The 24,782-nt window shown below is 31.9% G+C and overlaps 1 protein-coding gene across 1 annotated transcript; it reads right to left on the bottom strand.

Moving 5' to 3' along the window:
* Window positions 1-8,079: 8,079 nt before the first annotated feature.
* On the bottom strand, window positions 8,080-10,339 carry LOC139526655 (uncharacterized). Its single transcript, XM_071321816.1, has 2 exons — window positions 10,322-10,339; window positions 8,080-8,421 (listed from the first exon to the last, which is right to left on the bottom strand). The coding sequence occupies exons 1-2, from the start codon at window positions 10,337-10,339 to the stop codon at window positions 8,080-8,082; spliced, it is 360 nt and encodes a 119-aa protein (XP_071177917.1).
* Window positions 10,340-24,782: the final 14,443 nt, after the last annotated feature.

Below are 24,782 nucleotides of genomic sequence, written 5' to 3'. Positions count from 1 at the left end.
ATTTTTCAAGGGGAAAATATAAAGGTAGCAAAATTATTGTCGTGGCTAAATAACTCTTAACTGACACAATTTCAATTGTCCAACCCATTAACAGACTTTGTTCCCATAATTTTCACTAAAACGTGGTATTATTCACGTTATTTTACAATTATGAAATATTTACTAATGTCAATTTATTTTTTAGAACCACAGCACTATTTTTTGTCCTTTAAATGATATCTAAATTTGTTTGTTTCGCCTTTTATTAAAAAAAATGCTATGCGTATAAGCATAAATACTACATACTTGCGCGACGCCTTTTAGTTTTACTGAAAACTGCGCAGACTAAGAAATGTTTTTACAAGTGCAAAATGTTCTATGATAGATATCATTTTGCCAGACACTTTTCTTTTTTTGATTTGGTTCTTATAACATGCCAAAAATCTGTATATTTAATAGAGTTTAACATCAAATTAAGCGTTTTACTCTTAACAGACGTATAACCAACCCGATTAACAGACCAATCGCCCATATAGCCGCATACTCAATATAGATTAACCGACCAATCTCTCGGTTAGCCGAGTGTCGGCCGTGGACAATCAACAGGTACGTCCAGTCAGGGCGTATAAAGAGAGTGCCACGCTGTCAGCTGCATGATGGACTTTTCTATTTTTTGGCCATACACCAACGTTTCTCTTGAAAAACAAGAACAATGTAAAACGCTGAATTTTAAGTCACCTACGGAACAATAAAAACTGATTATTTGAAAGTCAAGTATATACAAGAACCGAAACAATTGAAGAGGTGTTTGGCCAAAGTGAAGTTAAACATAACAAAATCCATCTTTGACCAAGGGAGTTGAATCCTAAGTTTCTTTGTAATTTGTATGTAAGGAACCTATTTTGAATTATCGATTTTTGGTTACCAGTGACAAATATTTAATGAATGTTCAGGAACCAATTAGCAATGAATACAACAGGAAGGGATTGTGTTTGTTATTCATTTGATGAAGACATAATCTTTCAATTAGTTTATTTAGGGTATGGAGCTGGCATAAGTCAGTAAGGGAGCTGCCATTTGATTTTTATGGGGGCTAGGATGAAAAATTTGGTTCTGCTTTTTTTTAGTTGTAATCTCTGTCCTGCCTTTTTATTTTTTACTCTATTCGGTCCTGCCTTTTTTTTACTAGTTTATCCTGACTTTTTTTACACAAATTGTCATCCTTCCTTTTTTTTACCAAGTTGCTCATCCTGCCTTTTTTTTACTCAAAACTCCTGTCCTGCCTATTTTTTCAAATTTCATCCTAGCACCCTCCCCCCATAAAAATCAAATGGTAGCTCTCTACTTGTGACTGCTAGCTTTATATATAATTGTCCTTTGTTAATTTATTACCATTGTCATTTTGATTAGTTTCTTTTGTTTTCTATTCTGACATAGGACTTTGATTTCTTTTGAAATGCGTTTCACTGTGCGTATTGCTGCGTGTTTTGTTCTTTCTGCATTGGCTAGAGGTATAGGGAGAGGATTGTGATTTCACAGAACATGTTTCACACCGCCGCATTTGTCCGCCTGTCCCATTTCAGGCGCCTCTTGCTTTTTTAGTCTTGAATGATTTAACTTTAACTCATGCTGAGTTTACACGTAATTCGAATTCGATTCGCATTAACAAATTCGAATTAGTTACATTCGCATTCGAAACGTTTAACGTCCTAACGTTAATTCTAATTAGAATTGGAATGCGCGTCAAATTCGCTTTACTGTCCTAACGACGTTAACTTTTAATTGGGAGTAACAAAATTTCAAAACTTTTACACAATTTGGAATTTTGATATTTTAAAACTTTTATCACATTTCTAAAAATCTAAAATTTGAATAGTTTTTAAAACTTTGAATTGATAAGTGAAAAACCAACAGGTAAAAGTTACCCAAAACATGCAACAGTTGTTAAAAAGGAGATATAAATAAAGAATATATTTCAGTATACACAGCATCATAATTCTATATAAAATATTTCATAGAATTCTTATGAACCCACAAGATTGGATTCATCAAGTAAATAGCAGATGTTAATTTACGATTTTCGAAGTCTTCCTAATTTTTCATTTGTGTGTAACATTTTTCAAAGCCTCGCCTGTCTGGTTTGACTGTCTGACTATCTGTGTGTCAGAACAGCAATTGATGACGAACCCTTCACAAAACTCTTATCGAGATAATAACGTGTGCGAATTGAGTAATATAATTAATGACCAATAACCATACGTCGAGATAGACCTCGAGATGTATATGATAAAAGCCAAATGAAACGTTTTTGAAAGAACTTATAGAGTACAGTATGACGATTGGAATTTTTCAAGCTTATGCTACTGGTCAATGGGTATAAGGTATTTGTGTATTTGTTGCTTCTAATTTCTAGTTTTAGAAGTGGAAATATTTAGAGATTTTAATATCATGTTTGCCTTATTCAATAGCAACGTTTCTGTTATTTAAAGATATCAAGCGGTCTGCCTTTTACATCGCTATTCCCGCTATCTATCGAGATATGTATGTTCTTTTCCAAGGCAAAAGTACCCGCTATCTATAGAGATATGTATGTTCTTTTTCCATTGCAAAATTCCCTGTGTCTATATTTATCATGATGTCTGTCTTTTCCCATTGCAAATTTCCGCTATCTTTAGAGATATCAAGCTGTCCGCTTTTTCCATTGCAAAGTTCCCGCTATCTTTAGAGATATCAAGCTGTCCGCTTTTTCCATTGCAAAGTTCCCGCTATCTTTAGAGATATCAAGCTGTCCGCTTTTTCCATTGCAAAGTTCCCGTTTTCCTTAGAGATATCAAGCTGTCCACTTTTTCCATTGCAAAGTTCCCGCTATCTTTAGAGATATCAAGCTGTCCGTTTTTTTCCATTGTAAAGTCTCCGCTATCTAAAGAGATATCAAGCTGTCCGCTTTTTCCATTAAAAAGTTCCCGCTATCTAGAGCTATCAAGATTTTTAGATTTTTCTATAATAAAGTTCCAGCTCATGAGGTCTGTCTTTTCCCAATCTGTGTTTTCCATTGCAAAGTACCTGCTATTTCAAGATCTAATCAAGTCTGCCTCTTTTCAATAAATAGTGTTGATTTTTATGAATCTTATTAAAAGAGTATGTGTTCTCTTTCGGATTTAAGTGAATATTTTTTTAAATCGAAATTGATGTGATTTTGATTAACTTCTACGTTTAACTTTATTAGAAGGCAATATAGACATTAGACATTATTTTATTAAACCAATCATGCATGGTATATACATACATTTTATTCAGACAGTCCATTCTTTTCTCTTTAAATGTTTTAATGTATGATATATGATAAGATAAAAACAAATATCAGAAATTTCTTTTAAAAGATAAGTTTAAATATCCTTTTTTTAAAATACAGATTATTATTAATGAATTAGTTCAGGTTCTCATTATTATTAATCTAATAAAACTTGTATGTCATATTAATGTTTTAAACGATATTTTTTATATATTTTTAATTTAATAAAATTGTAATGTTATTATAATGCTTAAATCAACGAAGCCATTTCTTGTACTTCACTCTATACTGACATGAAAACAAAACCTGCTGGGCTTTAAATCGAATTATAATCTTAAATAGTATCAAAATTAAAATAAATATATGTGTGACTGTCTATAAGTATAATGACTCTACAATACATATAGCTAGCAACCCCAGGGTTGACAATAGGATTTCGAAAAAAAGTTACCTGGACTTATACACACGACGACAGGCATCCCTACGGCTTTGTTGGGTGTAAAAAATACGCATCTAAGTCTGATAGTGGGGGTGGGGGGGGGGGGGCAGTAAAGGGAGGTTACTTTGTACCGCGGTTTCTTTTTCAACTCACGAAGGAGTCATTTAAACAACTATTTGGGCCCATTCATGGTCTGCTGCAAGTCAAATGTGTTTTTTTATTCAATTAGCACATATATTTATCCTCTTTTCCCACTAGAAATCCAAACGTTTTCATTCTTAATATGCATAATAAACATTCACGGGACGTTTAGAAAACGAGCAATCCTAACGTGTTTTTTTAACAAATAAACAGTGTCAATTGGTTGTAATCACATAAGCAACACGACGGGTGCCACATGTGGAGCAGGATCTGCTTACCCTTCCGGAGCACCTGAGATCACCCCTAGTTTTTGGTGGGGTTCGTGTTGTTTATTCTTTAGTTTTCTATGTTGTGTCGTGTGTACTATTGTTTTTCTGTTTGTCTTTTTCATTTTTAGCCATGGAGTTGTCAGTTTGTTTTAGATTTATGAGTTTGACTGTCCCTTTGGTATCTTTCGTCCCTCTTTTAAACTACAGGCAAATGGTTATGAGAAAATGAAATTTAAAGGTCTTATCTATTCGAGGACAAAACCATTTAAAATCATATGAAACTTCAAATGAAAAAAAAAAGTGCATGTTTATTATAACTAAATGGCTAGTATAAAACTTATGTACATATATACTTTTTTCTCAAGAAAATTCTGTAATTTGTCCAAATTTAGAAGAAGTTTATTTTAATTTTAATTGCTTGCTTCCATCAAACAATTCGGCGACATGTTTTCCGTATGCAGCGGTACCTTTCTTACGTAGTAAACATCGCTCCGTCATCATTTAAGATAAACTATACCTTATTGTACCTGTTATATAAAAAAGAAGATGTGGTATGATTGCCAATGAGACAACTATCCACAAAAGACCAATATACACATTCTTACCTGAATATCCATGATTCTTTGTTGATTGTTCACAAACGGATGACAATCGTTAACTTCGGCTTCAAAACAGGACCACTTAATAAGCTGCCATCTTTTCACAACACTGACCGATTGAAATATTTTTTTGAGGATTATACTGAATTTATGCGAAAAAATTATAAAATCGTGCAGTGAAGACGTATGTTTATGATATATGTATGCATTGGTTACAGAATCGGATTAACATTATTTTTCACCGGTCACTCGTTTCATATGACTTTAACTCCTACTATTTTTCAGCTTGTAGACGATTAATTAATTTGTTCTCCCTTTTTTCCCACGTGCATCGCATCTTTGATTCCTTTTGTTTTGACAACTGAAACATGTACGATAAAAAAAAAACCTCTCTGTTGGGTGGATGATACACTTTCTGTTAGGATGAGATTAAAACAATTTCCATAATACAATGTTACACTTATTGAAATTTTCATTGATCTTCGGTTAGTTGCGTTGAAATTGATGTCGTTTAACTAATGCACAGACCAACACGTATTTTGAGTACCAAATAATGACGTAACAATACGCCCAAACAATTTCCAAATATCATTTGTACAATATTTCAAACGCAAATATAGTCATATGCATAGAAAAATAGACATTTGAATGATCGGAACATTTTATTTAAAGAAGAATTGATCGTTTTTATTGACCTTTTCAACATTTTAGTCTGGTTGTAACTTTTAAAATATGTTAATCAGTATTACAAGTCTTTGAAATGACATTCAGCAGATCATTTTTCTAAAAAAAATAAGACAATTCATTGAAAGTCTAAATTGATTTTTTATTTATAAAACTTTAATCAGCAACGATGTATAGGTAGCATATAAAAGTAGGAACAAAGTTGGCACTCCTCTTTAGAATAAACTAACAAAAAAGATGTAATTCAAATGATTTGAACATCTATATTATTCCTGAAATAGTACAATACACAAAGGTATACAGAATCAAAGTAAGTGAAATGCACGGTTATTTTCACTTTTGAAATAAATCATTTCTACATAAAACGATTGCAAATCCAAACTAAATTATGTAATTTACTTAAATATCAGAATAGTTCAATTTAGACAGAAAACATTGTATCCATCAACACAAGTGGATACTCTTTGAAAGGTTGTTGGATCATTGATCAAAATAATACAAACGGATTTTCTTTCTAAGAATTACATGAAAAATCATTCTGATCTTTGAGCCGACGCTATTACAAAAATCTACTTATACTAATGGAAACATTGTGGTTTGTTTAGATTATTTTGAAAGTTTGTAATGTTTATTGAATTATATAATTTTACATGGTTTCGGACCTTTTTATGTAGAAATATATGATATAAACATATATTTATCTTTTCATACTTACATCTTTGAAGAAGTATAAGTTCTATAAATATTTTTGTAAATTCCTTTTTCTACCAAAAATTAATTAAGAATAATTACTCGATTTCTCAGACATCAGTATATATAATTTTTTATAATGTAGATAATTTTTAAAGTAAAGAATCCACTGTCTACATAAGCTCAATGAAGTCAAATAATGATGCTTTTAATCACTGAAAATCGAATCTCGCATATATGTAATAATGTAATTAACATTGTATGGGTTTTATTCAATAACAAGTCTTTCAATATATATATTATATATATTATTTCACTGTTGGTGTAATACCATCAATGCGTTTCCCCTATACGTCTTTGTTAAATTTGCATTTTACAAAAAAGGTGCAGAATTTATCTTCGTATCAAATAAAGAAATACTTGGCATAAGTAGAGTTTTATCCTGTCCAGTACTACAGAAAACAAATTCACATTACATACCATTGCATATATAGACAATAATAGTGCATTGACTTGACATATCAACGATATAAGGATGAGGCTTAGAAACGGGGAAATGCGAGGCTGTGCTGAGCACTTTCCCCGTTTCGGGCCGAATCCTTATATCGTTGATATGCCAAGTCAATGCACTATTATTGTCTTTATACTGCAATCTAAAAAAACATTTTCAATTGTTGTTTATTGTGTTAATATTATTTATTTGATTTAAATATTGGGGGAAATCACCCTTTAAAAAGGCCTCATATCACACAGGCGGAGAAATATACAGCACGATGAAATGTACATCATTACTTGTTGAAAACAGTGGTGAACGAAATTCGTTTGTTTATAGACTTAAATATCAACAATAAACATAAAACATGATGATTTATAGGTTGCAAACAAAAAATATTAACAAGTGAAATATATTTTTTCCAAAAATTATAGAAGAAACAAGTTTAGTGGTGTTTACATTGGAAACAAGAACAGGTTGAAGAGGTCGTATGAATAAGTTAAGACAGTTTCGACAATTTCTATTTAAATATTCATGAGGAAAAGTGATATCATGTCAGTGACTGTATATGACATAGAAATATACGGTCAACGCAGTTTGACTGCTCAAATAGAACGAGTGCAGTATAAAAGAAAATAAACATCTCTGGAAGTTAACCAATCAACTTTTCACCTCTTTTTTTACCAGTGTACAAGCTTTAGTAACCATGTAACTTCAAGTTTCCAAAATATTATATAGAAACCCCAAATAAAAAAATAATATTGCTTTGAAATACCCAAAATATATGTTGATAACCCAGAAATGTTTTACTGCAATAAAATTTATTATTAATTACCTGGCTACAACTGTCAATTTCAAGGGAATATTTTTTTTCGACCTATTTTCATATACAACCGAATTGTTATCTCGCGTTCACACATGAACGATAAGGGAAGGTGTAAAAGGCAATACAGAGATACGAGATACAGCGATACAAGATACGAGATACGAGATACGAGATACAAAATAACGGTGTCTTCCCGATTGTCCCACTTTTTGAAATTACAGGTAAAAAGGTAGTGAATTTTTGTGGGACAATCGGGAAGATGTTTGTGGGACAGTTGGGAAGTTTAATTGTGGGACAATCGGGAATTGTTTTGATTGTGATTAATCTGTTTTATAGTGTGAAGTAGGTAATTACAGGTAACTAATAATTTAACTTGTAAAATATGAAAAAAAAGAAGATAAAATGATTATCAAATATTTTATTTTGTACATATTAATATGAAATAGCAGTAAACATAGAAAATAATGCAAAGTCATAAAATATAATACATCAAGCACTACTCATTTCTTCATTAATGTATGATAATGGATTTCAATCAAGCATTTTGGAACACAATTGATAATATAAAGCACACACATTGTAGAAGGTTCAACAATAAAGCATACACAATACATAAGAATACCATTAAAGCTTAATCATACATAGCACAAAATATCATTAAACAAATCTAGTTCAAATGTAACAAATAGGAGGCAGCGTCTGCAAACTGAAATACAGTAATATCATCATTCTGTAGTTGATCTTTCAGTTGTTGAAGGCGCTGGTTCAGTTGGGTATATTTCCTTCTTTTTGTAGGTCTTACTCCTCCGGCATGGTACTGGATAAGAGTTATCTCGTTAAATGCCTGTTCTTCTTTGAGGTAATTTAGTAGTGTATATATTTTTGGGTGTGGCACTTGGATCACTTTCTTCAAGCCGCTGTGCCAACCTTCTAGGTGGTTTGTTGTTCTTGGTCCTTCTGTTTGGTAGTGATTCCACAGCTGTCTGTTTGCTTCAACCCAGTAAGTACACTGTAAATAAAAGTGTTAAGAATCTGAACACTTTTTGAACGCCCTTTTGTAACACTTCTGGAACGCGTAACGGTGTTCTCAATATTAACATTGGTGTTCCAGTTTTTAACATTATGTGTGCATCTTTCGAACGCTGTGTGTTATTTTTGAACGGATAGTGTGTACTCCTTGAACACCAAGTGTTAGAATCTGGAACACGTAACAGTGTTCTAGATATAAACTTTCGTGTTCCAGTTTTTAACATCATGTGTGCATCTTTCGAACGCTATGTGTTATTCTTGAACGGATAGCGTGTACTTCTTGAACGCCTAGTGTTTGAATCTGGAACATGTCCTTGTGAGCAAAATTGTATGCCGTTACGCGTTCTTAGCCTTGTAACACTTCTGGAACGCTCGGACTGTGTTCCAGAAATATGTGTTAATATCCAGAACACATAGTGTATATTACTGGAACACAATTTTACATGTTCCAGAAAAAACGCCAAATACATTATGTAAAGTGGAAAAAACAGCCTTTAATAGTAATTCCCGGAAAAGATGATCGGCAGAATTCTGTACAGCAGATACGTAATCTATGAAGAAAGTATGTTAAATGTATGCATTATATTGATATTTATTTAGAATCTTAACAAAACAAAAATTATAAATGTTGTTATTTGTATATGTTTTATAATTAAAAGTAACATTTTAGATATGTTTTTAGATACGACATGTTATATTATTTAATGAAAAGTGCATTAATTTCATTAATTTCATAATTTAAAAAAAAATCATATCTTATACTTAATAAAATGGATATAATCCAAAAATAATACTATTATAAAAGTTAATAATTAATTCTTGTTATTTTAACAAAATCAACACAAAGTCATCTGTTTATTTAAGAACATTTCACATAAAAAAAATAATGTGGGACAATCAGAACTTTTCATGTGGGACAATCAGAACTCTAAAATTTTAAAAAGTGGGACAATCGGGAATAAACCAAAATAACTGAAAATTATATAATAATTAATTAAAGCTAAAAAAATGTATATTATGGAAATACATGAAACTTGTTAATGCATTAATCATTGATATTAATGTTTTTACAAATTTCAGTTATTCTAATACAATGGCATAAAGAGGACAGTCTTATGCAAAAAAAAATAATTTTAAATTCTCTATGGTTCATTTGAAAAAAATTATATAAAATTGCTTATTTGGTGACAGATCTTGCAAGATAAAAACTTGCATTGATGAATATCTATCAATTATTTCAGTTATTTTGAATTGAAGAATCATATTTATCTTAATGACATAATATGTATACATTTAATTGTTGTTATCAGAATTTAAAAAAAAATGTTTTATGTTTTTCAATATTTAAGACACAACCTTGTAACACTCATGAAATGTAGCATATCAAATTAACAAACCATAGGTCCCTTTCAAAAATAAAAAAATATACTGACAATTTGTTGAAAGTGTATGTGGAAAAAGTAATAAAATTGCATTTTTATCAGTAAACTTTTTATCACAATGTCAGCAATTAAACAATTTTGAAACAGTACAGAGGTTAATAGTGTCACTTTTCATCTTAAAAATATAATAAACTGAGGTTATGGGAATGGTTCCAATGTTGGACAATAAATAAGCCACTGCTAGATACTGGTTCAGCAAAGCAACATGTCGAAGAAATTTTTTTTAAAGAAAACTTATGCAGAAGCCCTTAGGGGTTTACCAGAACGAGAAATGAAAGGTAAGTTTTTTTCTTATTATTAGACTTTTACACTGTGAGCTATTGTCATCACTTGAAGTCTGTCGTCTGTGTCATTCCTTAAGTTTTCATGATTTGATATTTGTTTTGAGAACCACTAAATATAATTTCACCAAACTTTGCAGATATGTTCCTGTCAAACCTTGCTGTTCTCATTCATTTTAAAGAATGTTTTTACTATTTTTTAAAGATTAAAAAAAACATGGGAAAAAATAAGAGAATAATGCGTAAAAAATCACTTTCAAAAAATAGATTATTTTTTTTTCGCCGAGCGCAGCTAGATACGACTGCAGAAGTCCAATCCTCTGTTTTTAGACTATAGACAAAGAAATAGCAAAATAAATTGTGAATAATCCTTAAATTTAAAAAAAAAAAAAAAAATTGCCCCCCCCCCACCCCTAAAAATATTTTACCCCCAATTTTTTTTCCAAAAAAACTGGTAATTTCGTAAATCTGGAAGAAAAAAAAGTTTGGCCCCCCATTTTTTTTTACCCCCCCCCCAAATTTGTTAAGAAATTTTATATTTGTAAAATGTGGTACAATTTAAGAGATATCCATACACTTTAACACATGTTATAGTCTGAAAACTAGAAAAATGCTTGTTTTGGGCCCCTTTTTGGCCCCTCATTCCTGAACGGTTTTGGCAATTGCCCCCAAAATCGATCTCAACCTTCTACTTGTGGTATTGAACCTTGTAGTATTGAACCTTGTGGTACAATTTCATAGCAATCACAAATTTTATTCACAAGTCATTGTCCAGAAATTAGAAAAATGCTTGTTTTGGCCCCTTTTTGGCCCCTAATTCCTGAACGATTGAGACCATTACCCCCCCAAAACAATCCAAACCTTCCTTTTGTGGTATTGAACCTTTTGTTTAAGTTTCATAGAGATCCATTCACTTAAACTTAAGTTATTGTCCGGAAACCAATCTCTCTACGGACGACGACGACGTGATATATAGCAATATACGAACGCAAATTTTTTGCGGTCGTATAAAAAGGGGTGAAAATTAAATGTTTACAGAATAACAGACCCCCATCCCCACACTCCAGACCCTTATAAATAAGTTTTAACCCAATTGTTACATGGTAATTTTTATGATTGTGAAAAAAAAAATAGTTAACAGATAACTCATTAAAGCATAATTTCACAAAGATGAATGAGATAAAATTCCACAGAAGTATTTGTGTGTGTCATTTTAACTCCAGTAGAAAACAGAAAGTCTTTTACAAATTATAAGGTACACAAAAACATAATTGTTATAGTGAATATTAATATGACTTTATTATTTTTAAATAAGATGACAATAAACAAATGATTAAGAAATCAATTTAAAAATCTATGTTGAAATAGTCTACATTTATATAATTAACAAGATGTTTATCTGTTTTAAATAAATAAATCACTAAAGAATTTTTATATTTGACCATGGTAGTATCAAATTATGGCACAGGCCAATAACCTCAAATAAAATTAAAGTGTATAATCTTCAGAAGCTTTTATTTATTGTAATGCTTGTGTTTTAAATTGATGTTGACAAATTTATCTATTAGTTCCCAGAGTTTACAATTTTAACAGTTTGTCTAAATGAAATTAGTGTAGTTCAACACACTTGACTTATTTTTTTCATATTACTTATAATTGTTTCTCATATCTCGTATCTCGTTTCTCGTATCGCTGTATCTCGTATCTCGTATCTTGTATCTCTGTATTGCCTTTTACACCTTCCCTGACACATATATAAGTTTGTATTCAATGGTGAATAAAATTTCAAACAGTGGAAAAAATATGAATATAGAGCAAACATAATCCTTGAGTAAAAAGAAGAAAAAAATGTAAACAAAAATGCGGTTTGAAATCGTGATAAATATATTTTGGAAGAATTGCCAAGCTTTTCAAAGAAGGGACTTATAATTAGATATCGTTACATTAAGTGTTTACAAGACTATGTAAACTTGAAAGCTTCAGAAGACAGAATTAGAATGGACTTAGGAACACAGAACAGTAAATGCTTTAACTAAGAGTTCATCTTCTGATTTTGACATGGTGTTTACATAAATCATTCTAAAGCATGATGATTTCACCACGATCCACTGGTGTAAGACATTATACAAAAAAGAAGTACGTGGGCACTTGTATAGCATTTTGCACTTTTATAATGCTTAATAAAAATTAAAGTTAAACTTGTTATTGTATTACACAACAAAATATTTATGTGAATCATATAAATTACTTATGCTTACACACATACATTTTTCGTAGATATGGTGCCTTTTAAAGCTTGAAATGATTTTATGAACGCCTGTATAAAGAATATAACTAAACGACTTCAGAAAATATAAAAAGTAAAATCACAAAAAATACTCCGAGGAAAAATTCAAACCAGAAAGTCCGTAATCAAATGCCAAAATCAAAAGCTCGAACACATCAAACGAATGGATAACAACTGTCATATTCCTGACTTGGCACAGACATTTTCTCATGTAGAAAATGTCAGATTAAACCTGGTTTTATAGCTAGCTAAACCTCTCACTTGTATGACAGTCGTATCAAATTCTAGTTTATTTACAATAATGTATAAAAAAACAAACAGAAATAAAAGGTAAAATGTATAAAATAGGGATACAGCAGTGAGCAGCCAAAATTGTGTTATAATCTCAATCACTATATAAAAAAAAATAAACAAATATGTAACAGAGAGGCACAAAAAAAGGAATATAAACAAAGCATATTAGCAAAAGTGAAAGACAATAATACAAAAAAATAATAATAGAACAATAACACAATGGCGGAATGTTCAAGTACAGAGCCACGTCATATGTATCAAAGAAACACAAAAAGGCATTCAGACAAAGCACATAATCAAAAATGAAAGACAAGAATACAAAATTTATCGAATAACAATAACACAATGACTGGATGCACAAGTACAGAGTCACGTCAAATGGACATCACCAAAATATACAATTGTCCTTTAGTATTTGTTTCACCAGAAATACATTACTAGGACCCTGGTCATGGACTTCTAGCATAGCGGTCATACACATTTTGAGTACGATTTAGACTGGATTTGGTGTTTTGAGCACAGATCAATTATGTACTCAAATTATTGAGTAAGGTTTTGTGACCTCGTCAATAAAGGAAAAATGATGAAATCTACTTGAATTAATTCAGTTATCTTTAGTTAATGATACTGGTAAGATTGTGTTCTACATTTATACAAACGTCATCAAAACAAAATGTTGCACTGCGTAGAAAGGTAATGAATATTGTTTTTCAGACAGATTGTTACAGCAGTTATCAATTATTATTCACGTCAAATTATATTTTGGCTTCAAGTAAAAGAAAAATATACATTTTATGACCCAAAAATTAAGTGTCATCTTGTAAGGTAAACAACCTCAGTAGTCGCTTAGTAGCATGGTATCATAGAGGGGCGCATTTTAGGATTATTGTGTTTACAGTTGAGAGCAATCGTGTGCAGTCGGTGTTGAGTTGAACCAAGCTCGTTTCAAACCAAAGACAATATTTTCTTTAACTGTTTGTTCGCCACGCGTGCGACACTGAAGTGTCAGAACATAGATTTTTGCGCTCGGAATCTGATTTATATAGATATAGGAAGCTGTGGTATGAGTGTCAATGAGACAACTTTCCATCGAAGTAACAATTTATAAAAGTAAACCATTATAGGTTATATGGCCTAAATCGTCTTTCTACAGACATGTCTTTGTGAGCTAGCTCTGAGATACAAAAAACAAAAACGAATATGTTATGTAATCACATGTTATTATTTCTAGAAGCATACCATACATACTACATTGAATGATCATGGTTAACTTAAAGATTTTATGGACATAATAATTTTTATAAGCACCATTAAAATACAGCTTATGGTTCTTTACCATCCTGAAAGTACATGTATTTATTGATTGGCCACTATTAAATTTCAGACTTTTTGTTAACTTAAAGCATCGTTATAAGTCAAGAACATTTCCAAATATATAACTGCATGTACAAAAGCTAAAAAAAAATGGAACTATTTAGCTTAACAACCTTCTTTTTTTCTACTATAGAAAGCAAGGAACACGTATTCGACAGGCTAGATGTAAATGTTATGATACCCATAAGCCTATATTTATAGATTAAATATATGCGGAGCTTTAAGACTAAATGAGATCAAACAAGAAAGGTTGAAACTTTATACCATCAACTTTCCGTCATTTAGGAAGGAGCAATCTTCGAAGTTTGTCGTTGAGGCTTGAAAATTTCAACATCAAAATGAAACATAGTTTAGATATTCTAAAAGTATTTAAGTAGATATAGGAAGATGTGGTGTGAGTGCCAATGAGACAACTCTCAATCCTAATAACAATTTATAAAAGACTTAGTAAACTATTATAGGTCAATGTACGGCCTTCAACACAGAGCCTTGGCTCACAGCAAACAACAAGCTATAAAGGGCCCCAAAATTACTATTGTAAAACCATTCAAACGGGAAAACCAACGGTCTAATCTATATTAAAACTAGAGGCCCTAAAGAGCCTGTGTCGCTCACCTCGGTCTATGTGAATATTAAACAAAGGACGCAGATGGATTCATGACATAATTGTGTTTTGGTGATAGTGATGTGTTGGTAGATCTTACTTTACTGAACATTCTTGTTGCTACAATTATCTCTGTCTATAATGAACTTGGCCCAGTAATTACAGTGGAAAATATTTTCTACAAATTTACAAAAATTTATGAAAAATGTTAAAAATTAACTATAAAGGGCAATAACTCCTTAAGGGGTCAATTGACCATTTTGGTCATGCTGACTTATTTGTAAATCTTACTTTGCTGAACATTGTTGCTGTTTACAGTTTATCTCTATCTATAATAATATTCAAGATAATAACCAAAAACAGTAAAATTTCCATAAAATTACCAATTCAGAAACAGCAACCAAACAACGGGTTGTCTGATTAATCTGAAAATTTAAGGGCAGATAGATCTTGACCTGATTGACGATTTAACCCCTGTTAGATTAGCTCTTAATTCTTTGGTTTTTGAGTTATAAGCCAAAAACTGCATTTTACCCCAATGTTCTAATTTTAGCCATGGCGGCCATCTTGGTTGGTTGGCCAGGTCATTGGACACATTTTTAAAACTAGATACCCCAATGATGATTGTGGACAAGTTTGGATTAATTTGGCCCAGTAGTTTCAGAAGAGAAGATTTTTGTAAAAGATTGCTAAGATTAACGAAAAATGGTTCAAAATTGACTATAAAGGGCAATAACTCCTAAAGGGGTCAACTGACCATTTTGGTCATGTTGACTTATTTGTAAATCTTACTTAGCTGAACATTATTGCTGTTTACAGTTTATCTCTATCTATAATAATATTCAAGATAATAACCAAAAACAGTAAAATGTCCATAAAATTACCAATTCAGAAACAGCAACCCAACAACGGGTTGTCTGATTCATCTGAAAATTTCAGGGCAGATAGATCTTGACCTGATTGACGATTTAACCCCTGTTAAATTAGCTCTTAATTCTTTGGTTTTTGAGTTATAAGCCAAAAACTGCATTTTACCCCAATGTTCTATTTTTAGCCATGGCGGCCATCTTGGTTGATTGGCCAGGTCATTGGACACATTTTTTAAACAAGATACCCCAATGATGATTGTGGACAAGTTTGGATTAATTTGGCCCAGTAGTTTCAGAAGAGAAGATTTTTGTAAAAGATTGCTAAGATTAACGAAAAATGGTTCAAAATTGACTATAAAGGGCAATAACTCCTAAAGGGGTCAACTGACCATTTTGGTCATGTTGACTTATTTGTAAATCTTACTTAGCTGAACATTATTGCTGTTTACAGTTTATCTCTATCTATAATAATATTCAAGATAATAACAAACTAGAGGCTCTAAAGAGCCTGTGTCGCTCACCTTGGTCTATGTGAATATTAAACAAAGGAAGCAGATTGAAAATTGACTACAAAGGTCAATAACTCCTACAGGGGTCAATTGACCATTTCGTTCATGTTGACTTATTTGTAGATCTTACTTTGCTGAACATTATTGCTGTTTACAGTTTACCTATATCTATAATAATATTCAATATAATAACCAAAAACAGCAAAATTTCCTTAAAATTACCAATTCAGGGGCCGCAACCCAAAAACAGGTTGTCCAATTCATCTGAAAATTTCAGGGCAGATAGATCTTCACCTGATTAACAATTTTACTTCATGTCAGATTTTCTCTAAATTATTTGGTTTTTGAGTTATAAGCCAAAAACTGCATTTTACCCCTATGTTCTATTTTTAGCCGTGGCGGCCATCTTGGTTTGATGGCCAGGTCACCGGACAAATTTTTTAAACAAGAAACCCCAAAGATGATTGTGGCCAAGTTTGAATTAATTTGGCCCAGTAGTTTCAGAGGAGAAGATTTTTGTAAAAGATTACTTTAATTTACGAAAAATGGTTAAAAATTGACTATAAAGGGCAATAACTCCTAAACGGGTCAACTGACCATTTTGGTCATGTTGACTTATTTGTAGATCTTACTTTGCTGAACATTATTGCTGTTTACAGTTTATCTCTATCTATAATAATATTCAAGATAATAACCAAAAACAGCAAAATTTCCTCAAAATTACCAATTCAGGGGCAGCAACCCAACAACCCATTGACCGATTCATCTGAAAATTTCAGGGCAGGTAGATGTTGACCTGATAAACAATTTTACCCACTGTCAGATTTGCTCAAAATGCTTTGGTTTTTGAGTTATAAGCCAAAAACTGCATTTTACCCCTATGTTCTATTTTTAGCGGTGGCGGCCATCTTGGTTGGTTGACCAGGTCACGCCACACATTTTTTAAACTAGATACCCCAAAGATGATTGTGGCCAAGTTTGAATTAATTTGGCCCAGTAGTTTCAGAGGAGAAGATTTTTGTAAAAGATTACTTTAATTTACGAAAAATGGTTAAAAATTGACTATAAAGGGCAATAACTCCTAAACGGGTCAACTGACCATTTTGGTCATGTTGACTTATTTGTAGATCTTACTTTGCTGAACATTATTGCTGTTTACAGTTTATCTCTATCTATAATAATATTCAAGATAATAACCAAAAACAGCAAACTTTCCTCAAAATTACCAATTCAGGGGCAGCAACCCAACAACCGATTGACCGATTCATCTGAAAATTTCAGGGCAGATAGATCTTGACCTGATAAACATTTTTACCCCATGTCAGATTTGCTCTAAATGCTTTGGTTTTTGAGTTATAAGCCAAAAACTGCATTTTACCCCTATGTTCTATTTTTAGCCGTGGCGGCCATCTTGGTTGGTTGACCGGGTCACGCCACACATTTTTTAAACTAGATACCCCAATGATGATTGTGGCCAAGTTTGGTTTGATTTGGCCCAGTAGTTTCAGAGGAGAAGATTTTTGTAAAAGTTAACGACGACGACGACGACGGACGACGGACGACGGACGACGGACGACGGACGCCGGACGCCAAGTGATGAGAAAAGCTCACTTGGCCCTTCGGGCCAGGTGAGCTAAAAACAGTAAAATTTCCATAAAATTACCAATTCAGGGGCAGCAACCCAACAACGGGTTGTCCGATTCATCTGAAAATTTCAGGGCAGATAGATTTTGACCTGATGAACGATTTAACCCCCATGTCAGATTTGCTCTAAATGCTTTGGTTTTTGAGTTGAAAGCCAAAGACCGCATTTTACCCCTATGTTCTATTTTTAGCCCTGGTGGCCATCTTGGTTGGTTGACAGGGTCACCGGACACATTTTTAAAACTAGATATCCCAATGATGATTGTGGCCAAGTTTGGTAAAATTTGGCCCAGTAGTTTCAGAGGAGAAGATTTTTGTAAAAGATTACTAAGATTTACGAAAAATGGTTAAAAATTGACTATAAAGAGCAATAACTCCTAAAGGGGTCAACTGACCATTTTGGTCATGCTGACTTATTTGTAAATCTTACTTTGCTGAACATTGTTGCTGTTTACAGTTTATCTCTATCTATAATAATATTCAAGATAATAGCCAAAAATAGCAAAAATTCCCTAAAATTACCAGTTCAGGGACAGCAACCCAATAACGGGTTGTCGGATGCATCTGAAAATTTGAGGGCAGATAGATCTTGACCTGATGAACGATTTAACCCCCATGTCAGATTTGCTCTAAATGCTTTGGTTTTTGAGTTATAAGCCAAAAACTGCATTTTACCCCTATGTTCTATTTTTAGCCATGGCGGCCATCTTGGCTGGTTGGCCGGGTCACGCCACACATTTTTAAAACTAGATACCCCAATGATGATTGTGGCCAAGTTTGGTTTAATTTGGCCCAGTAGTTTCAGAGGAGAAGATTTTTGTAAAAGTTAACGACGACGGACGACGACGGACGACGGACGACGACGGACGACGGACGACGACGACGCCGGACGCCGGACGCCAAGTGATGGGAAAAGCTCACTTGGCCCTTCGGGCCAGGTGAGCTAAAAAACGAGAACACGTATAAATCTTATTAAGCCATTCTTTAAAGTTTCACCTGAAAGTTAAGTTGATGTTAGTGCTAGGTCGGATGGATCCATTTTCACTGACTACTAGTAGTTATAACTTTTAAAAAGAATGATTATAAATATTCATATTGCCCAAACTCCATTCAATATTATAATGTAAACCATTGCCGTAAAGATGATTTAGAATGGCATTACTAGCATATACAGTACTTTTGATTTGAAATTGATAGTAAGAAAAATAAGAAGACGTAACGGATATGACTTTGCCATTCATTGAGACAACTTACCACTGAAAACCCAAATTACGTAGTTGTTATCAACTAACGCTCTTAAAATGAAATAGAACCTTGGTCATTTTGCAACCCCTTTCATACCGTTCTAAAACTGGATTATATAGAAGAAAGAAAGATAAAATTGTCTAATTTTAAGTAAATTATCCAACACATTCAATTAACGTTATTAAGTTTAATCCATGTGTTTATAGGACTAAGGATTCATCTGAATACCGAACATTTTAATGACCAGATGTGGTATGTAGATTTATATTTACACAACCTATAACCCAATCTATCTGACAATATAACGTACAGCAGTCTACATTCGTAGTTAGGAATGCAGTGATAACTTTGTTACTTATGACGAAGTGTAAACAGCCGCTTAACCTCTAACCTTGCCAATAATTAACAGTTAATCTTAGACCAGGTAGATAGCATATACCTGTCATCACATCCAAATTCAAAGACTGGTTATCAAAACGTTTGAATCTTCCTGAGATGGTAGATGTGTCAAAATATGATTACGACATAACTAGCTCAAGATATTTATCTTTGGTTAAGAGGTTATGCGAAGATGATTAGGGCCAGGATCACTCTATTAATACAAATATTTTGGTTCTTTCATTTGAACTAGAATCTTTAGATTGCCACGTAATATAGTATCTTTTTCAATTCAAGATTGACATAATCATCAACAATTAGATCATTTTTAACAGAAATAGCAAAAAGTTGAATCAATGGTTCTTTATAACAGATGATAAATATGGGAACAAATTTGACGTTAAACATGAAAAGAATTCCAATTTACATGTCTGGTTTCTTGTTTGATATTGCACCTTTTTAGTTTTTATGCATTTTATAACCAAGGAAAAAAATGTATGCAGTTTGGAAATCTTTTTTTAGCTGACCTTTTGATGATTTTGATGTGACTCGAGAACACACCGGTTTAGTTTAGTCGAGGGTACTTCCAATATGAAAATACCACACACACACATGGATAATTTGTGCATGTGTCTATGGTGAATTAAAGTTAATTTTGTTCAGGTTAAACATATTTTGAACTCATTCAATGATAAAATCAAAACCTTCTTTTTTCGTTTGATATGATGAAAAGAAAATGATAACCTTTTTATGATAACGGCCTTGTTTTACCGCCTTTTCTATTTTCTGCAATGTTTCCTTGAATTGTTGTTAATCATTTGCAGCCTCGAGGAGAACCTGCTAAATATTGAAAAGAAGGATATCATCGGTGATTGCCATCCTCTAGGTACATTCGTGCATTGCAATTGCAACACAAGACTAAATACACGAGAGTGATACATATCAGTACTTGACATGACAGTGGTGATAAGTAACGGAATATCTTTTTTTATAATTATTATTGAATACTTTTATTTGTTTCTTTTTTTCATTATATTATGAATAATAGTATTGCAAAATACGACCTAACAGCGAGAGGCTCCATTCATTTAGGAGCTTTTGGTCACCAATGCTTTTAACTCTCTACTTTATTCGGCCTTTTAAACACGTTTTGATTCGAGCGTCACGGATGAGTCTTTTGAAGACGAAACGCGCGTCTGACGCATATATAAAATTTCAATCCTGGTATTCATGATTAGTTTATTTTGTTAGGACACATACTCTTTATTTTTAAAAGCAGTTGCATAAAATAGTAAATTAAAAAGTTATAATTCATTAAACGAAGGAGACTAGTATATGATTAGACTGTCATGGAATACCGTTAATTCTGAATAAATCGTGATGTTTAATTCAGAATTTACTTTCTCTAATGAATTGAATATTTCCGTCAGACCATCTTGCGTATAGTTCATTCTCCACTTCGTAACATGATCCAAATTCGATAAATCATTCAAATGAAAAGAGTGAATGTTCACCATCACTAAGATCGACTGAAACAAATTGGCTCGCACCGTGATGCAAAGCAAAATGTTTGAATGCATAAAACCCCAATATGTCATAATCTACGGTCAACTTGGTCTCCGAGAGTTGTAAACTGTGTTATAGTACAATTCGTCGTTTCAGAGTCAAATGCATTTTGACAAATATTTTAAAAAGCGGCCGCTAACACGTTGTGATTAACCAACAACGTTTTAAACAATTGAAATTCAACCAATGCTATGACGTTGTTTTCATTTTGGGTCACGACTATTTAAATTGCACATGGTTAAGATTCTAAACTGGTGAATACTATTATTAACAGAAAATAAACAGCCAAAAAGATATTATTTTAATTATGCAAGCAAAGAAACTCTGGCTGCTGGGCGACGGTACTCGAACAAATAGGGATCTTGAAGCACTAAGATATATGAATAAAAAAAGATTTATCATATCCCTGAATTATATCGCTGACATTCGGAATATATAAACAAATAAGAAGTCATTTGTTTTTCGCTTACCGTAGCAAAAACTATTTGATTCAATATTTATACTATCGTATACGTTCTTATACTGTAAAATCCCACCATAACTCATACATGTCATATATTAAGGTTTTTTTTTCTAACTTGTATCATTAAAAGATTTACAATACTTAATATGATTTTTTTTTGTATCTGTCTGTAGTGATAAATCGAATTACGTGTCCATTGATAAAGTATAACAGTAAATTATTTTAAAAGCACCTGTTGAAGTTTCATTGATAAAACGTATTCCTTTGATATAAACTTATGAATGACTGACGAGATTTAGTTCTTAGTGAACTATGGCCTGAAAACTTTTGTGTCCCAGTAACAACTGCTTTATAGGTGGAATGTATGCCGTAGTTTTATAGTTTTAGGGTATTTTTCATTATTTCCCATGCATTTATAACTCAAATTACCTTACTTTTGACAATTTGATATGCACATGTCATTTTTGTATGTGTCAAAAAGCTATAAAATAAATGTTGAAAGTGTTGTTTGTCTTTGTCATTACACAATTGATATGGCAGTTTGCACTCGCATCATAATTTAAGCATTTCCGTTTTTTGTTGTCATATATTAAACTTTTAAAGTCTGACTATATACTATATCTTAACATAGAAAAAAAGGAAAGAAGTACCCTTTACTTTCTATAACTATTCGCTCATTCTATATGTAACCATAATCTGCCCTATTTGTCACGTGCACCTAGTTAAGTCGTCTTAATTAGCCAAATAAGTCAACTTGTCAGTAAAATTGAGTCTACTTGTCAGATAATAAAATGAAACTATTTTAATTGTAGAAAATAAAAACATCTTACAAGTCTATTTGTCACTTAATTAAGTCTAATTGTCCCTTAACGAGGCCTTCTTGTCACTTGTCACTTGTAAGTACACTTGTCAGATATATAAGTCTATTTTTACATGTCATGAAATGGGTAAAAACTCTAAAAGATGTTTTTATTTTCTACAAAACAGTTTCATTTTATTATCTGACAAGTATACCTAATTTCTGGGTCATTTTGGTCTCTTGCGGAGAGTTGTCTCATTGGCAATCCTACCACATCTTCTTTTGTAGAGGAATTAAGTGACAAGTAGACCAAATTAAATGACTAGTCGGTTTTAATATTTAGCTAATTATGACTACTAAACTAAGTGACAAGTAGACTAAATTAAATGACTAGTCGGTTTTGATATTTAGCTAATTATGACTACTAAACTAAGTGACAAGTAGACTAAATTAAATGACTAGTCGGTTTTAATATTTAGCTAATTATGACTACTAAACTAAGTGACAAGTAGACTAAATTAAATGACAAGTCGGTTTTAATATTTAGCTAATTATGACTACTAAACTAAGTGACAAGTAGACTAAATTAAATGACTAGTCGGTTTTAATATTTAGCTAATTATGACTACTAAACTAAGTGACAAGTAGACTAAATTAAATGACTAGTCGGTTTTAATATTTAGCTAATTATGACTACTAAACTAAGTGACAAGTAGACTAAATTAAATGACTAGTCGGTTTTAATATTTAGCTAATTATGACTACTAAACTAAGTGACAAGTAGACTAAATTAAATGACTAGTCGGTTTTAATATTTAGCTAATTATGACTACTAAACTAAGTGACAAGTCTAAATTAAATGACTAGTCGGTTTTGATATTTAGCTAATTATGACTACTAAACTAAGTGACAAGTAGACTAAATTAAATGACTAGTCGGTTTTGATATTTAGCTATATATGACTACTAAACTAAGTGACAAGTAGACTAAATTAAATGACTAGTCGGTTTTGATATTTAGCTATATATGACTACTAAACTAAGTGACAAGTAGACTAAATTAAATGACTAGTCGGTTTTAATATTTAGCTAATTATGACTACTAAACTAAGTGACAAGTAGACTAAATTAAATGACTAGTCGGTTTTAATATTTAGCTAATTATGACTACTAAACTAAGTGACAAGTAGACTAAATTAAATGACTAGTCGGTTTTAATATTTAGCTAATTATGACTACTAAACTAAGTGACAAGCAGACTAAATTAAATGACTAGTCGGTTTTGATATTTAGCTTATTATGACTACTAAACTAAGTGACAAGCAGACTAAATTAAATGACTAGTCGGTTTTAATATTTAGCTTATTATGACTACTAAACTAAGTGACAAGCAGACTAAATTAATTGACTAGTCGGTTTTAATATTTAGCTAATTATGACTACTAAACTAAGTGACAAGTAGACTAAATTAAATGACTAGTCGGTTTTAATATTTAGCTAATTATGACTACTAAACTAAGTGACAAGTAGACAAAATTAAATGACTAGTCGGTTTTAATATTTAGCTAATTATGACTACTAAACTAAGTGACAAGTAGACTAAATTAAATGACTAGTCGGTTTTGATATTTAGCTAATTATGACTACTAAACTAAGTGACAAGTAGACTAAATTAAATGACTAGTCGGTTTTAATATTTAGCTAATTATGACTACTAAACTAAGTGACAAGTAGACTAAATTAAATGACTAGTCGGTTTTGATATTTAGCTAATTATGACTACTAAACTAAGTGACAAGTAGACTAAATTAAATGACTAGTCGGTTTTAATATTTAGCTAATTATGACTACTAAACTAAGTGACAAGTAGACTAAATTAAATGACTAGTCGATTCTAATATTTAGCTAATTATGACTAGTAAGTAGGAACATATACAGCCACTATAAACTATTCCTGTGTGTGTATTCTTTTTAACAAGGTTTGCCTGCTTAGACTATAGTGGTTGTCGTTGGTTGGTTCATGTCTGTCAAATTTGTTTTTCGTAAATTGTTTTGTTAAGACTTAATGAATTACATTATTTTGAACATTTATATGCTTTTTCCCATAGTTTTAGATATTCCTGACCCAGTACAGAACATTTGAAGAAAAGATAAAAATCGCTGATAACTTATTCAATGTTCAGTTTTTTTAATACATTCTTTCAGCAATCCTATTTTTTTTTTTATTAAAGTGATTTTTATTGATAACATATAGTTTTCTTATTTTCTTACCAATATCATTGATGATCATAGTGATGCTATAAAGAAATACTTATTTGTATTCTTGTATTAATTAACAAGTCACACTTCCCGGTTACTAGAATACTTTTAGCTCATTATGACTTACTTATCAATTCGATAACTGGACCACGAGTTACATGAAATATGAACTTCAAAAGCTCGTTCCCCGACATGGGTTTGATTACAGATACTTCCTGTTGGGGTTTCAAATGTTAACAAGTCGGGTGGTGTTGAATATATTACATACTACAATGCAAGACTTTAGTGACGAAGCATTCTACGCCCAACAGTGCGTGTTTGTCGCTTT

This window comes from Mytilus edulis, chromosome 6 (genome assembly GCF_963676685.1).
Source record: "Mytilus edulis chromosome 6, xbMytEdul2.2, whole genome shotgun sequence".
Lineage (NCBI taxonomy): Eukaryota > Metazoa > Mollusca > Bivalvia > Mytilida > Mytilidae > Mytilus > Mytilus edulis.
The sequence above is the reverse complement of the archived record's forward strand: the minus strand, read 5'-3'. Positions and strand labels throughout refer to the sequence as shown.